This window comes from Geotrypetes seraphini, chromosome 8 (assembly GCF_902459505.1).
Source record: "Geotrypetes seraphini chromosome 8, aGeoSer1.1, whole genome shotgun sequence".
Lineage (NCBI taxonomy): Eukaryota > Metazoa > Chordata > Amphibia > Gymnophiona > Dermophiidae > Geotrypetes > Geotrypetes seraphini.
Window position 1 is genome coordinate 92,577,468 of NC_047091.1, and position 17,886 is coordinate 92,595,353.

Here is a 17,886-nt window from a genome sequence, read left to right on the forward strand (position 1 = left end):
TATTTTTGGTTGGCCCGGTGGTTTTCATGTTCTGTGGTGTTAGTTTTTTCTCTTTTTCGGTGCAGTAACATGGCAGCAGAGGTGGTTAAAAGTTGTTTCCGGTGTGGGAAGCGGCAAACACCATCGGGGTTATGCGCTGCAGGGTATGTGGACGCTTCGGGGGAAGATGTAGTCATGGCGCCGGTTGAGTTGGCATTTTCCCGCCCGAATGATGTGCATTCAGTTTCGCTGGCTCTCTCAGTGGATGCAGCCGCATCGGCGGTGCAGGACCCACAGCTGCTTGATACCGTGCTTCTTTCCCTGCCGACATCACTTTCTCTTCTCGGCGGGGTGTCGGCTGTAGCGCCAGTGCTTGTTTCACAGAGAGCCAGGCGGAGAGAGGGCAGTTAAGCGCGGTGCCTGCGCGGAAGGATGCAGCTCGGGCGACTTCGTTGTGTGAAACGAAGTTCGTTGTGGGAAGCAAGACATGAAGTTCGTTGTGCGCAGCGTTCGCTGTGCGAGGCGTTCGTTATGCGAGGCACCACTGTACTTTTATTGAAGCCATTAAATGAATTTGCCTTTATTTTTCAATTTACCCTCATCTATCAAAGACGGATTAATCTATTTTAGACAGTGCATAATGAAAGGACTATTTTGGTCGTTAACTACAACTATTTCACTAGAACTATAATATGGAATAGCAAAAATTATCCCTGTGTGTATTTACAATTTAAAAAATGACAAATATCTGGAATAAGATTAATTCAAAACATAAAGAAGCAGATGCCTAAGGGCACCTTTTATCAAGGCGCGCTAACCCCTGCGGCAGCCTAAAATCCTAACGCCTCGTCAATGGAGGCGTTAGCGACTAGTGCGGCAGGCGGTATTCTGCGCGTGAAACCCCTACCGCACCTTGATAAAAGGAGCACTAAGGCCCAGATTCTCTAAAAGTGCGTCCCGATTTTAGGCAGCTGTAGGCGTCCTACAGCTGTCTAATCAGCCAATCGGGATGCACGTTTTTTAAAAAAACAAAATGCTCCCCAGGCAGGCCGCCTATATTGAAGGCGAGGCCCTGATTCTGTATAGGACGCCCGGGAGAGGCGTCCTATTCAGAATCGGCCTAAACTAAACCCCGATTCTGTAACCGGCGTCCATGTTACAGACGCGGGTTAGAGAATCGGGTTAGATTAGACACGGCCCGCTACACTTATCGCGGCAAGGAATCTCTCTGCCGCTATAAGTATAGCGGGCCGCGGCCTGTCCGATCGGATGCCCCCCCCCCCCCGACACTACCGACCGACCGCCCCCCCCCGACACTACCGACCGCCCCCCCCCGACACTACTGATGCTGGCAGGAGAGTGTCCAATCCCTCCTGCCCGAAGACGGCACCCCCCCCCCTCCTGCCCGAAGACGGCACATCCCCCCCTCCTGCCCGAAGACTGAACACCACCCCCCGGCGCTACCGATGCTGGCAGGAGAGTGCCCAATCCCTCCTGCCCGAAGACGGCACATCCCCCCCTCCTGCCCGAAGACGGCACACCACCCCCCGGCGCTAACAACCCCCAAATTAACCTGTTCTTCGGGCCAGACGGTTCTTTCCCGTCTAGCCGGTAAGCCCGCCTCGTCGAAATGAGGCGGGCTCGCCCCTTCCCGGCCCATCCCGCCGAAGCCTAAGGCCTGATTGGCCCAGGCTCTAGAAGCCTGGACCAATCAGGCCTTAGGCATAGCGGGTCCGCCCATCCCCACTTGGCCAATCAGACCTTAGATTTAGTGGGGATGGGCGGACCCGCTATGCCTAAGGCCTGATTGGTCCAGGCTTCTAGAGCCTGGGCCAATCAGGCCTTAGGCTTCGGCGGGGAGGGGCGAGCCCGCCTCATTTCGACGAGGCGGGCTTACCGGCTAGACGGGAAAGAACCGTCTGGCCTGAAGAACAGGTTAGTTTGGGGGTTGTTAGCGCCGGGGGGTGGTGCTCCGTCTTCGGGCAGGAGGGGGGGGGGTGCGCCGTCTTCGGGCAGGAGGGATTGGACACTCTCCTGCCAGCATCAGTAGTGTCGGGGGGGGGCGGTCGGTAGTGTCGGGGGGGGCGGTCGGTCGGTAGTGTCGGGGTGGGAGGGAGATCGGTAATGTCGGGGGGGGGGGGGCGGCGGCATCCGATCGGACAGGCCGCGGCCCGCTATACTTATAGCGGCAGAGAGATCCCTTGCCGCGATAAGTATAGCAGCTGCATCTACTTACAATGTAGACCAGCATTTTGCTGGCCTACATTTTTAAGGTTTATTCCTCTACTAGGGAGACGCGTAGGGCCACCTAGGTTCGCCTAAGGCCCTTAGGCGAGCTTAGGCGTCTTGCGGGTCTCCCTAGGCTCCCGGAGGTGCCTTCAGGCCTGCCTGGGGAGCATTTTTTTTTTTAAACGTGCATCCCGATTGGCTGATTAGACAGCTGTAAGACGCCTACAGCTGCCTAAAATCGGGACGCACTTTTTGAGAATCTGGGCCTAAGTGTTTAAAATTCTAGTTAACATGGCTGCCTTAAATGTCTATATATAATTAAAGACCTTTCACTGGTGCCAGAATAGTGCAGGTCAGATATTTGTATTTACTGGTTTATGCTTATAGGATTTCTTGATAATGTTCATATATAAGTTTTGCACTGTGCACGATCTTTTATAGGAATATATTTTCTTCCATAATTATAATTCATGTGAATATATTTCATGATACAGATATGTATAAGTATAAATATTTACTATTTCTTACATGTATGAAATTCAATCAAGTGATACATTTCTGATGAAACCAACAAAACCACAAATATGGGGGTGTAGAAGAATGCAAAAATCATGAAGAACCTCTAAAACCATCAGTACTATAACTATACCAATCATATATCTTACGAGAGAGGTGCCAGATGAAGCCATATTTATCAGAACGTTATCTGGGAAACTAATATAAATGGGCCGACCCTCTAATTCGGTGGTTTACCCAGCCTTCAGAACGTACCTATCCAGTCAGATTTTCAGGATAGCCACAAAAAATATGCACGAGGTAGATGTGCAAACAATAGAGGTAGTACATGCAAATGTGATCATTCATTGTAGATTACAAATAAAACGAATAGCAGTGCGTCCCCGGGACTGGGTTGAAAACCCTTGCTCTAATCTAATGAAGTAATATGCAAAGATATGGTCTTCTTTTAAGACACTACCTTATTTTTTAAGGAAGATACTGTACACACAAAATTACGAAGGCAACCGGCTGATTAAAACTCGCGATCTCTGAGAAATCCATATCCCCTCCCCCACCTGGAATCATGTTCCCTTCTCCCACACTTTCCGCGCCCCTCACAACTCCTCCCCGAGTTTGCCTAAGCGCATCGCCATCTCCCCTAGGGTTTCCTTAGGCCCCGCCATCCACCTTTTCTTGCAATTCCTGCAAGGCATTCACCCATAGTGGATGGACCACTGCTCACGAATTTGTTTAGGCCGCCACTCACCTTTCCCTAGGTTCCTCTCAATGTCCCTAGCGTACCGCCTCCACCCCCCCAGTACACACAAAGTTCCCTTCCTCTTTTAGTCCCGTTCTGGTCATGCAACGATACCTATGTCCCGCCCATCCCCCTACCTCACCCAAGAAGTCAGGGGTTGCGAAGGGCAAGTGTATAGGTAACTGAAAGAGCTGCTCACCTACCATGACACGGGTGAGTCGAACACCGGCCTTTGTTCCGCAACAGCTATGGAAGCTAGGGGAAAGGGGCGTGGAAGTGAAAGAGTAGGAGGAGAAAACTACGCAGCGGCCATTTTACAACGGTACTCTCGCGAGAGAGTAAGCACGCGGCACAAAAGGTAATAATAAAAAAAAAGAAAGGGCGTAATTCGGCTAACAGGAGGTAAATGCCGCGAGAGCATCAGCGCGCGGACCTATACACCCCTCCCCCCAAAGGGCGTGATTTTGCGAAACAGGAAGTAATTTTCGTGAAAACCCCAGGAAGCGCGTCAAAAAAGGAGCGGGACTTCATGAACAGGAAGTTGTTAAGAGGAAACCTGTACAGTACATGAAGGATTTATTTTTTAAAAACAGGGTGTGTCTATAGGAAAAAGAAGTGGTACAATACTTCGAGTGATATGAATATGGGAGGGCTTGCGTGAGCTAATGATTTCTACTCTTTTGAAGATATAAATATCATAATTAAAAATAAACAATGTTCCTAACAATAGGAATACTGTATATCAAATAAAAGTCTCTCAAATATTAAGAATCTGTATGCAAATGCCAGAAGCCTAAGAAACAAAATGGGAAAGTTAGAATATATTGCACTAAATGAAAAGATAGATAGGGTCACCGGATGTCCTGGAAAACCTGGACATGTCCTGTTTTTAGAAGACTGTACAAGTGCTCGGATGAACTTTCCAAAACCCATCAGTTTGTCCAGGTTTTGGAAAGACCCAACGCGCTCCGGCCTTATCTGGAGGGCCTCTGAGCCTGCGCGGATAACATCACATACATCCATGCATGCTCCAGGTCCTCCAGATGTGGCTGGAGCCCGGGGAAGATGAGAGGAGACTTTGGGGGTGCGTGGCTGGGGCAAGACAGGAGGCAGAAGAGGGTGAGGCCATGTGTCTGGGGTTGTGCAGCCCAAAAATGGTAACCCTATATAATAGGGTACGCTGGGTATGGCGATATATAAGAATAAAATTATTATTATTACCAGATGATTGGATTTACATGGACATGTCTTTTTAGAGGACTGTCCAGGCATCTGGACGACCTTTCAAAACCCAACACTTTAAACGGGTTTTGAAAAGCTTCCAGCTCAGGACCACATCAGGAGGGTATCTGTGCATGCGTGGATGCAACGTAGTAACATCACATACATGGGTGTGACATCATCATGTCACACCTGTGCATGCGCAGATGCCCTCCCGATGTAGCTCCAAGCACAAGAAAAGGTTGGGGGGGGGGGGCGAGGCTGGGGTGGAACAGAGCGTGTACAACTTGGGCGGGGCATGGCTGGGTTTAACGGGGGGGAGGGGGGGCAGGATCATGGGTCCAGATTTAAGATAATAAAATCTGGTAACCCTAGGCATCTCTGAAATCTAGTGGAAGGAAGATAACTAATGGAGCACTGTCATATCATGGTATAAGTTATATCATAGTGACAGGGTGGATCAAAACAGTGAGGTGTAGCATTAAATGTTAAGGAGGGCCTCAAATCGAATGGGCTCAAAATTCTACAGGAGCAGAAACACATCTTGGAATCCCTATGGGTAGAAATTCCATGAGTAAGGGAAAAAGGTTCATAGGAGTGTAATACTGTCTGCCTGACCAGGATGAACGGACAAATGCTGAAATGTTACCAGAAATTAGGAAGTCTAACAAACTGGGTAACATAGTAATAATGGATGATTTCAACTACCCCGATATTGACTGGGTAAATGTTTCGTCAGGGCATGATGATTTTGAAAAAAGCAATTTTATAACAAATCCACATATAGCTACATGCTTGTGAGGCTATTCCTGCTGCTACTTTTAGCTATGGCATATTGTCAACACCATGAGTTGCCTTCAATTGTGGTGAGCTAGATGCGGAAAAAGCCTTTGATTAGGTTTTGTGACCCGTTCTGTTTGGAGTTCTTTCCTATTTGAGTGTGCAGGGCTTGTTTCTGCGTGCTGTTCAAGCACTATACAACTCCCCACAGGCATGTGTGCTAGTCAATGGGATTAGGTCTTCCCTCTTCCCTATTGTCTGAGGCACTCGACAGGGATGTCCCCTATCTCCCCTGCTTTTTCTTTTAACGTTGGATCTTCCACTATTAATGATTAAATAGTTGCCTGAAATTAGTGGGGTCCCTATTTCACAGGACCAGGTCAAGGTGCTTGCATATGCAGATGATCTTTTGTTGATTCTTACGGATCCGCAAAGGTCCTTGCCGGCTTTATTGCAAACTATTTATTGCACACCATTTTATTGGACTAATCCATTTTTCAATTAGCTTTCAGAGGCTAAATCTTTCTTCAGAACAGTGCAGTATACTGCTGTTATGGTATCCTGTCCTGACCTGAGTAAAGGGGTTTAGTCCAAAAAATTGCCTTATTTCCATTTCCTATTTATAAACTTTTATCAATACAGTTACAATACTACTTGATTCTAAGTAAAGCAACAAAAAAATCTTTCTATCTTTTGTCATTTCTGCTTTAATCATCTTCTCTTTGCTCTCTTCTTTCTATACAGTGTTTGTCCTCTCTCCCTTCCATGCAACATCTACCCTCTCTTTGCCCCTTCCATCCAGCTTCTGCCTTCTCTCTACTCCTTCCATCTACTGCCCACACTCTCTCTGCCCCTTCCATCTACTGTCCACCCTCTCTCTCTTCCATATGGCATCTTCCCTCTTTCATGTCCCTTCAATAAACTGTATATCCTGTGTCCCTTCTCTCCTTTGCACTTGATTCATTTCAGCTTCACCCTCTCTCCATTTTTCTTTCTTCACCCCCTCTCCTATGCTTTGGCATTTCTCTCTTTCTCTTCTCTTCTCCTTTCCTTCCCACTCCACTCCACACCATGGTCTGGTATCTCTATCACCTTCCCTTCCCTCCCCCCATGCCATGGCATCTCTTCCTCCCCCTCCATGATCTGGTATCTCCTTTCCTTTTTTTCCTTTCCCTCCCTCCCATGGACTTGGCATCTCTGGTTCCTCTCCCTTGTCTTCCTTCTCACTCCTTCCCTCTCTCTCCCCAATTGGGTGCTGCAGTAGCAGCATTTCTCTCCCCATTTCCCTGTGCAGCAGCATTTCTCTCCCCTTGCCTGTGTAGCATTTCTCTCTCCCTTGCCTGTGCAGCATTTCTCTTCCCCCTTGCCTGTGCAGCATTTCTAAACCCCCCATCCCTGTGCTGTAGCAGCATTCCCTCCCCTTGCCAGTGCAGCATTTCTACCCTTGCCCCCCCCCCACTCCCTGTGCAGCAGCAACATTTCTCTTCCCCATTTCTTCTGGCTGGCTCCCCTGCTCAAAGCCGTGGGCGTCTACACCTCTCAAGACCCGCGTCCGCGTCAGAAGCCTTCTCTCTGACGTCGTGATGTCAGAGGGAATGCTTCCAACGCAGCCGCGGATCGCGTGAGGAGCCGACGGCCGTGGCTTTGAGCAGGGGAGCCGGCCAGAAGCTGAAGAACCACCGGAGGGAGCACAAGATGGGCCGCAGACAACCCTCTTTACAGTTTACTGCCGCTGCTGCTGGTTAAGGAAAGCAGCAGCAGCAGAATAGGGAGGGTGGCTGGCTGTACACCCCCTTGTGGCGTGCACCCGGGGTGGACCGCTCCCCCACCCACCCCTTGGTATGCCACTGTTTCTGTATACAATTTACTAAATAAAAAGATCTTGTCATAAAAAAAAAAAAAAACGGTCCGCTCAGAAGCCTTCTTCCCGACGTCAATTCTGACGTCGGAGAGGACGTTCTGGGCCAGCCAATCGCTGCCTGACTGACTCGAAATGTCCTCTCTAACGTCAGAATTGACATCAGGAAGAAGGCTTCTGGACGGTGATTACCAGCAGCGGCAGCAAGGAGGTAAGAAGGAGAGCAGAGGAGGGGGGTTTAAATCGGGCACTGGAGGGAGGCTTTTTTTTGCGTGGCAGGTGTCCTGTTGTCCCCGCGCACAGCTTCGGGACGCTGTCCCTGAAAACGGGATATTTCGGCATCCCGAAGCTGTGTGTGAGGACAACGGGACAGGGGATCCCAAAATGGGACAGTCCCGTTCAAAATGGGACGTATGGTCACCTTATATATGGGCTACTGGGTTAGATGGACCATTGGTCTGACCCAGTAAGGCTATTCTTATGTTCTTATAGAGGTTATAGTAAAAGTGGTTAACGTAGTTGGTTTTAAGAAAGGTTTGGACAATTTCCTGGAGGAAAAGTCCATAGTCTGTTATTGAGGCGGACATGGGGGAAGCCACTGTTTGCCCTGGATCGATAGCATGGAATGTTGCTATTTCTTGGGTTTTTGCCAGGTACTAGGGACCTAGATTGGCCACTGTGAAGACAGGCTACTAGGCTAGATGGACTATTGGTCTGACCTATTAAGGCTATTCTTATGTTCTTACGATTATGTGAGTAGCAAGAAAAAAAAAAGAAGTGTTACACCCTAGGATTAAATTCTGGAAAAAGAATACCAAGGTATGAAAACTAGGGTGTTACATCATGACTAGACTAAACTAAACAAGAATTGCATAACTGTAATTAAAAGCAATCAAGATTCAGCTTAGAAAAGTAATATGAGTTTGGGGTTAAATGTGGTAGGCAACAAACTGAAGAAAATGTAAGCTGAAACAATGTTTTGAAAATCAGGGCAGAGAAAGGGGACTCTTTATAAAGGAGAAGCAAATTCAACAAAGATTTTATCATAAACTGCATTCCACAGACATTCCACAGACACATTATGGAACCCTATGTGATTTTTCTTCATAGTCTATGAGCAAGTGCTTGCATCAGCAGCGATGCCTCTAATTCTTACTGATTTTGTGTCTCTGATTCCCATCTGTTCATTACCCCTGCTCCCTTTCTCATTTCTTCCTCTTTCATTCTCTCTGTTGTCTTCTAGCTTTCTATGGTTTATAAACATGTAAATCCTATCCCTATTGTATTATGTGACAGGGAAGCTCCTATCACGGTTAAAAAGACTGCTAGCCTAGTCAAAAGTACTGCCCTTAAACCTGCAATCCCTAAAATAAAGCCTGTACACCCTGCTAAAAGCACTAGTTCAGTACAGCCAGAGAGACAGGAGAAAAGGCAAGTGATGTCACAGCCAGTAATTCAGGCAGGGAGGGCACAGAAAACAGAGCCTATCCCCTATTACTCCTTTCCCAGAGCTAAGGAGAAACGTGAAACCAATCCAGAAGGGGGTGGAGTCAGCCACCGTGGTCTGCAGGCTCGTAAGCCTCAAGTAGCAAGACTGGAGAGAGATCAAGGGGGACATAGCTGATCCCAATTGGAAAGGCAGAGCACCACACGAGAAGGGCAGTTTCCAAACTTTTCCTATCCACCAGGAAGGAGGGTTTTCACGGGGCCAGCCAGCAAAGAAAGAAAGCCTGACTCCAGGGAGGTACAGTAACTTTCCAATTAAGCCTTGGGGTGAAGGGCTGGAAGTTTATTATAATTAATAAAATTGTTCAGAAAAGCTCCCAAGCACTCAGAGAGGGGAATGGGAGGTAAAGCAGGAAGTGGAGGACTTCATGGAAACCTCCAGTCCCAGGGATACAGAATGGGACATGTACAGTGAAGCTGACCCAGAAGAAAGTGTGTTGAAGGAGGACATGGACATAAGATTGAGTGGTGGGTGGCTGTTTTCTTCCTCCTAGCAATGAGACAAGTCTTTGCCAAAGAAACCTGAGCTAGAGTAAAGCTGCAGGTAGTGGTAAGGCAGCAGTGCCTAATTAAAACAGTGTTTCTTTAAACCTCATTGCACCCCGTCCTCAAAGAACTTAAGATGAAGGACGTCAGGGTCATATCGGGTGGGCCTGGAGACCTTGGTAACGGGAGGCTTGCTCCACACAGCCTGCAAGGCAGGGCTGTGAGCGTCCTAAAAGGGGACAAAGTGCTAAAGGGGGAAATAGTGTGAGAGAAGATGTTTCTTTTTCTCTCTGACTGGAAAGATATTTGAAAGGAAGGCTGGCACCTGCAGTGCTCAGCCGTGCTGTCAAGAGCTGTGGCTAATAGAAGCCAGCTACCCTGAGAAGGGAGAATATTGGACATTGAAGGGACTGAAAAGCATATTTGATTTTGATTTATCCTTTTTGTGGACAAGGACTGTCCAGTCCCTGGACTGAGGCACAGAGAAAGTGCACTGGACTTAAGTGAGAAGGAACTGCATAATCAATGCCTAGGAGAAGCAATTGTTTATTTTGGGACTTTTTTCTTTTTCCTTAATAAACCCGGTTAAGTTTTGGTTAAGAAATCCAGTGTCCGGGTTTTCCTTCCATCCATCATATAAAAGGCGCACAAATAAATCTTACCTGCGGTCTGAGCCGGGTTTGCCCACTCACCTGGGGCCTGGCCCGGCCACAATTAGCATTTCTTTTTTGCTATAACCTCCATTTCTAATATAGTAGTATTGTAAACCACTTAATACTCTAATCAGTATATCAAATGTAATAAATCCAATCCAATTCAACTACTGTATTCAGAAACTAGCAATAAGTCAGTATTTATAGTAACAGGCATGCAGTTACCCAGGACAATGTTTGAAATTAAATAAAGACTAGATGCAATTATACTCCTTTACAAGTAAACTTGGTGATTAAGATAGAGGGTTACTATACAGGTCCTGGACCTGATGGGCCACCGCATGAGCGGACTGCTGGGCATGATGGACCTCTGGTCTGACCCAGCAGAGGCACGGCTTATGTTCTTATTCCATTTGAAAAGACCCAGGGACTTTCGAGAGACCCAGAAGATCCCAGTTGGTATGCACACTGCAAGAATACAAATCACATAGAGATAGTATGTGCTATTGATCATATTGTCACTTATCACTTATGATGTGCAACTATTCATACCCATCCATCCAGATCTACCCACAGCTTTTAGTAAACTGACTGCCTGTCTAACCGCAACTCAGGAATGGGCAAACAACAACAAACTCTGCCTGAACCCAATCAAAACAGAGATTCTTTGGGGTCCTAACACAAGTGGACAAAGACCTGATTTCAAAATATCTTTTGGGAAGTATGAATTCCCCCCAAATCACAGGTTAGGAATCTTGGGATATTGCTAGACTCATTACTTACTCTGATCCCGCAAAAAAATTGTCTTTATCATCTTTGGCAGCTATGAAATTTTTCTCCACATATTGAAAAGACAAGTTTGACCAAAGTGGTCCATGCCATGATAACATGATAACTGCAATGCCCTATAAACCGGTGTAACAAAAAAGAATTTTCATTAGCTGCAATTTAGAATGCTGCAGCACGACTGATAGAAGGCTGCAAGAGACGTAACTTCCTGCACAAACTACACTGGCTACCAGGCTAAATTTAAATTTCTGTGTTTGATTTTCAAGGCCCTCAGACAAAATGGTCCAGAATACTTAAGAAACAAACTAACCCTTTTATACATCATCGAGGGAAAATGTGGGATATTTGCCTGCAGGAGCTCATTTAGTTTTAGGTGGGACTTCTTGTTAGAATATGTCATATGTTAACTACAATATCCTACCAGGCCTGAGTATCCTTCTGTACTTTGAACATAGGATAGTTATTATTTGCAAAGATGACAACTATCTTGAGGTTCAATTTACAGTTAAATAAGTTTTCATATAGTGCCCTCTAGTTGCAAATGCTTTTAGTTTTAGTCTGCACTTCTAAGCCACATGTAAAGGGGCTGCCTGTGTAAGACCCTGCTGGGAACAATCAAGTCCTTGTTTGAGCACACTGACAGTGCTATATAAATATTACAAACACTTCCCCCTCTGTAAAAATCCTTGGCACTGGGAAGGTGCTATAAAAATCAGTAGACCTACAACTGTGAAGTAATCTACAGTAGTTCCAGGAAGGAGATTTTAGGCACACCCTGGCTGTCTAAAACCTCTCTGCTGATGTACTTGCAAAACTGAGCTCACATAGTAGTAGTGGGGACTACAAGTACCACAGTGCATTGGGATGGATGTTCAAAAGTCCAGGATGGTCTTAAAAGTCTCTTTCCTTGCAATACCCAGCTCTGTACACATATCAAAGAAAAGGTGACGCACAGTTTGGCATTTTCCACTTTATTTATTAAGGATTATTGTTATTTATATTTTTTTAACATGCATCTTAGATTTGCCCTGAGGAATCTTGCAAAGAGGTTGAGAGTTAGCACAGGTTTGATGTGAGCAGTGGCGTCAGTAGTCATAATTTCAGCCTTAACTACTGCATGTTGGCACAGCTTTCATCTATTTTAGAAAGCACCCATCCATCCTTACAACAGATGCCTGAGCTAGTAAAATGTAAGAGTGATAGATAGTGAGGGTCCTTGGATGAGCGTTTACAATATATTGTACCTTCTTTATTAAAGTTCATTAAGCAATTAGGGTCAGATTTCACAAAAGTCATCCTACAGCCTCTTATCTTAATTGGTTTAATTGGGTTTAAGAGGTGCGATAATTGGTTGTGCCATTAAAACCCAATTAAAACCTTGTAAAAAAAAAAAAAAAGCTGCCACTACTTGGCCTCGGGGACCAGAACCTAGGACCCTGGCAACTTGTGGAGCATAGTGATGCTGAAACCTGGAAGTGGGCATAGTTAGGGGTGGCACCGGACTTTGGCATCACTATGTACCACTGGTTACAATTCAGGAAGGACCTTTGGTGCCGGAAATTTAGGCCTGTAAAACCCTCATCTACATTTCTAGTGCCTAGAGACATTGGGAGCTGCGATTCTGGAAGCAGCGCCTGTCAGTGGTTGACACGCGGCAGGTGCCTGTTTTGTAGCCACCTACTGTGACAGGTGCCGCTTACAGAATCAGGTCCTTAATGCTTAGAAACAGGCAAACTTCTACAAAACCCTAGTAGTTTGCTTGTTTCCATGTGTTAAAATGTGCATTACTGAATATTTCTGTCAAGGGGCATGGCATGGGTGGAAAGCAGGCATGGAAGTGTCAGCCAACTAGCATGTGCACATACTGTATGCTAATTGCATAATGCACATTTAATGTTGGTGTATTTAGGGCCGGATTCTATGAATGGCGCTAAGCGGTGTCTACATTGTAGGCACTGCTCAGTGAGGATGTCAACCATTAGGCGATGTTTATAGAATCCCGCCTAGTGGTGCCTAGGTGTGCTTAGGTGTCACTAGGCATCCTGGAGGTAAGCGCCAGTATATTAGGCCTGTACCGGTGCCTTACTCAGACACCTAGTGGTGCCTAATTCAACCATGCCTATTATCTGCCAATAATTATGCCTACTTTTCAAGTAGGTGTCATTAGGCATCAGAAGGTGCCTCGACATAGGTGCCTTGCGTAATTCTGTGCCTAACTTTTTAATTTTATTTTTTTTAATTAATTATTCAATTAACTTCAATAGTGCGGTCAATTACCATGCCATTTAACTATTTGAAGGAATTTAGGTTAGGCGTAGCTAGGTGATCTCAGTTAATGTGCCAAACTAGGATGCCATTTATAGAATCTGGCCCTTAGTGCCTTCTAATTAGGAGGTGGTAAGTGCTTCCATGTTAACTGTGGCCAGGTGCCTCATGATGATTGCCACTTTAATGTGGGATTAGCATTAGAAAATATAGGTGCCATCTCCACTGATTGCCACATAAATCAGTGATTTGCATTAGAAAATATAGGTGCCATCTCCACTGATTGCCACATAGTCCTAATGACAAAATTACGAGAACATCGATAAAAATAAACAATCACGAATACCCAATTTCTAATAACATAAAAATACTTGGTATCACCCTAGACACACACCTAACTATGACCGACCACACAAACTCACTAGGGAAAAAATGTTTTTACACGCTATGGAAACTAAGGACCATAAAAAAATACTTTGACCCAACATCATTCAGGTTGCTGGTACAGGCACTGATCTTATCCATTCTTGACTACTGCAACATCATCTACTTGGGCATCCCACAAAAAACAATAAAAAAAACTGAGATTAATACAAAACACCGCCGTTCGACTAATCTTCGGACTAAGAAAAAACGACCACATCAGCCCCTACTATAAAAAGCTGCACTGGCTTCCAATAGAAGCGCGAATACTATTCAAATTTGCTTGCACCTGTTTCAAGCAAGTCTGGGGACTAGCACCTTCATACCTACAAACTCACTTCATTCTACACAACCCCACACGAGCGACCAGAAACAAAAACATATTTGCATACCCAAAGATTACGGGCTGCAGATACAAATCATTCCTGGATAGAACCTTTAAGTTCCAAGCGAACAGACAGCAAGTTTGGCTGAAAAACTACATAAACGAACCCAACCTGTCTTACAGTGCATTCCGCAAATCGATCAAAACCGCCCTATTCGAAAAATTCACGGACTAAAATTGTCCCCTCCCGCACTAGGACTCCCCTCCCTCTAAACGCCTTTCTTTCTTTCTCAAGATGCCCCTCATGTACTCAGATATTCGCTATCCATAGTACTCCAATTCAAATGGAAGTTCTAAAGAAATACTCAGTTACTCATTACCCATTGAACCCCAATCTGTAACTTTCCCCTCTTCACTATTGTATTATATTTAGACTCATTGTACGATACTGTATTAGACTTATGTATGGTGTTGTCTTTAGACTTATTGTATTGTAGTATATTCAGACTCGTTGTATTATATTGTACTGTGTTGTATACACTCATTGTATTGTATTGTACTGTATTGTATTGTTTTGTCTTGTATTGTATGTTGACTTATTGTATTGTATTGTGACCTTGTTATTCGCTGAATGTCCAGCCTTCTTACAGTGTGAACCGCATAGAAGTCACCTGACTATGGCGGTATAGAAAAATAAAGTTATTATTATTATTATTAAAATTTGCAGCATCCATGTGGTATATTTCCGTGTTAAACTGCGATAACTGCAAATGTTACCATGGTTTAGTAAAAGGGCTCCTTAATTGGTTATACCCTCTCTTGCTAAAATAGGTGTGGTGTTCCAGTTAGTCAGACTTTGAGAACATGGGTGAGGGGGAGGAGTGGGGGAATTGGAGGAAAATTGTGCACATAGATTACATTTTCAAAACTACATACATTTTTTTCTACTGAAATTTCACTCACACAAAAACCAGGTGCAAAGTCCACAAGTGGTTTAGGGCTGGCCCAAGAGTATTGGACATCTTAGGCAAACCTCCAAGGGGGTTCTCAGGGACTTACTATATCCTCTCCTCAGGTCAGCATTTTCCCTTCCCTTCTCTACCTCCCCCCAAGTGTCTATCTTTTCTCCTTCCCTTCTTTACTTCCCTCCTCTCCCACAGGTTACCAGCATTTCTCCTCTGGACTACTACTGCCCCTAATATCTTCTCCTGTACCTGCCCTGAGCAATGAAGAGACTGAGTGTAATGCAGGTCCTATAAGCAAATTTTGCTGCTCTAGGTGGATGCCTAGTTCACTTAGTGACAGGGTTAACCCTAGGTGTTTGGTACTCATGTAGCGTTTTTATGAGTTGTGGGTAAATGAAAAGTGTACACATACTTTCCCTTTGAAACTTTGTATCTAGATTGGAAATTTAAAATGCATCCTCTTATTATGTATTTATTAAAGGTAATCAGATCACAAATGCTTATTAAGGGTGGGCTTGAGTCACAGCCCTGATAACTGGTACTGCAGCTCTCATTTTTCAAACCCAATTTAACTATTTTTACTTGTGTATAAGAGCTTGCTTTATGGGTGCCTGTGAGTGGTACGATCACTCCCAAAATTGAGCAACCTTTTTCATTGTGTCCAGGGAGGGGTAATTTGTATAGTGTTTGGCACCCCTATTTATTTTGAAATGTTGGTTTCTACATATTGGTATGTTAACATGTTTTAAGCATAGGCATGAGGGCACTGTGGTCATTCCCAGCTAATCTCAGCCACTTTATTTAAAATTACAGTATTTTTATAAAATTCCAAAACAATAAAATACAGATTCATGTTTCCTTTTTAACCATTCCAAAAAAAAAATGCATTGCTACTGTACAAATCTTATTCTGATTTTGTTACAATCATCATAAAGAGGTACTTCTTTCAACTTATCAAGTTTAAACATAGGTACAAGAGGAAAAAACCCCCACCTTGTTAATACTGAACACAGACAATATCAAGTTAAAATACGAAAGCCCTTAGACCTGGAGTAGGGAAAAGTCCTTTGTGAATAACACCTTCCCCTACAAATCTATCTTATATACTCACCCATAACGCCAACCATTCTCTGCCACCCCAAATTTAAATGAGAATCAGAATAAATTCACTCCTAATCCCCTGTTTGTATAATACTTTACTATATACCCCCCAAAAGAGACTAACTTGAGGGGAGGAGGTAGTTAGGGAGAAGTTTGGTCTGTCTGATCACTCCTATTTCTGTGGGTTTTCCACTCAGTCAGAACCATCTTCAATAACTGTTGTCCACAGTTATCCAGGGAATAGAGAATTAGCTTAGCACTTAAAGCTCTAGGGGTCTCAAAGTCCCTCCTTGAGGGCCGCAATCCAGTCGGGTTTTCAGGATTTCCCCAATGAATATGCATGAGATCTATGTGCATGCACTGCTTTCAATGCATATTCATTGGGGAAATCCTGAAAACCCGACTGGATTGCGGCCCTCAAGGAGGGACTTTGAGACCCCTAGAGATCCGGGCTGAGAAAGTGGGTTTCAAATCCCACTTACACTCTACTGCCATGCTAGCCAAGTCACTTCTCTCTCCAATAAATCATTTACTAACACACTTTAACACTTTCAAGTTAAGTGCATAATTAATAAGTCCCCACAGATAATACAGTTTGCACTATCTCACATGCAACTCACCCTGAACTATTAATGAAGAGATGTGCTCTAAATCTTAATTAATGTTATATCCTTCTCCTAATTCATCCTGCCATTGCAGGGACAATCCTTGGCGGAAATATGCAATGAAGATCCTTGATGATTTCTCAATTGAAGATGGAACGCTTGTACATTCCTGAGATGGACTCAGTTAAAGGACGCCAATTACAACTTATATGGGAGCCTTTTTGGGCCTCCTTGACTGGGTATGCTTGTAGCCATGAATATTTGACTGTAGAGTGGTTGTCTACTTGTAGTATCTGTAGTACTTGCTCTCATGCTGCTCCATGCCTCCTTTCTTTCCCCTTTTTTTTCTTTAGGGGAGGGGGGTGGGTTTTTGGGGTTTATGAAAATTGGTTTGTGTTACTTGTTGCCATTGTGATTTGGGATTGCATTTTTTGACCAATAAACAGTTTGGAACATAAAAAGGGTTTTAGGTAGAGACAAGATGGTGAAGGCTGATGGTGGGAATGGACTGGGATGGGGATGAAGACTGGAACTGGCTGGAATATAGAGTTGGAGGAGGGTGTATGTAGGGTGGGGGGAGGAACTGCAGAACAGATAGAAAATGTTTAGGGAAAGATGGCTTAGAGAAGGAAAAAACAGCTGGGGAATAGACTATTTTAGTTACACAAGTCACTCTGAATGTGCCTGAGAAGCTAAGCTAGGCCGTTCGCTTCAAAGGGAGAAACCCATCAGGGCAGTTGTGTCATTGGATGATTCCCTGCCCTTCCTCAATATACTATCCATTTTGTCTGGCGTTTTTCTTGGCCTACATTGAGTTTTTGCTTTTCCTACCAAAGTGGCTTCTATTGGAAAAATAGTGAAAATTATGCTTTAGCCCTTCTATTACAACTTTCATTAAGTAATATCAATCAGATGTCCAAGTATTTCCATATTCCTTCTCACAGTTATAATCAAGTACTGCAGTGCCCTCCTGTGACTAAGGAAATAGGATGATCCTGGCAATAGAGCTAATTCTGATACTGATTTTCGATCATCTGTAAGCAGTCCTTGGTTTTTCTTCTGGTGAAGGCTAGATGTGCTGCAGTTATTAGCATGCCCAGCCCAAGGAGTAGATGCCCAACCAGGCTTCCTGCTTTGTATGGCGGTGCTGGATTGGTGGGTTTGTACTGGTGCAGCAGAGGACACTGTTTCTGGTAACAGGAAATGAAGTGAGACACATCTAGGGCTCTCTCCTGTCATGAGCAAACAGTGCAGGTTTCTTGGATGAAGGTTAGAGCTTTTGTACATAGTTTGCTGGGAAGAGTCCCTCTTTACCTTGGAGTCTGCCTTTCCACCAACCTGAGGGATCTACAGGAAGAAAAACATCAAAAGTCAGTGAAAGGAGACTACGTTTCATGATTATTATTGCCCCTCCCCACATTACTTCCCCTCTTGCTTTCTGTCCAG

At 44.7% G+C, this 17,886-nt stretch overlaps 2 protein-coding genes across 5 annotated transcripts in view; both read right to left on the minus strand.

The window, feature by feature from the left end:
* The window catches only part of ZNF414 (zinc finger protein 414), a 93,413-nt gene extending 89,596 nt beyond the window's left edge, over positions 1-3,817 (minus strand). For 2 of the 4 annotated variants that reach the window (XM_033955188.1, XM_033955187.1), the window contains exon 1: positions 3,667-3,817. In XM_033955188.1, the coding sequence (XP_033811079.1) occupies positions 3,667-3,669 (3 nt within the window). In that variant the 5' untranslated portion in view covers positions 3,670-3,817. Of the gene's footprint in view, positions 1-3,472; positions 3,575-3,662 lie in introns of those variants that run through there. The other 2 variants (XM_033955189.1, XM_033955190.1) reach the window with 2 other exon arrangements.
* Positions 3,818-16,807: 12,990 nt separating this feature from the next.
* MYO1F (myosin IF) overlaps positions 16,808-17,886 on the minus strand; it is a 235,841-nt gene continuing 234,762 nt past the window's right edge. The window contains 1 exon segment of the mRNA XM_033955757.1: positions 16,808-17,787. Within this exon segment, the coding sequence (XP_033811648.1) occupies positions 17,711-17,787 (77 nt within the window). The 3' untranslated portion in view covers positions 16,808-17,710.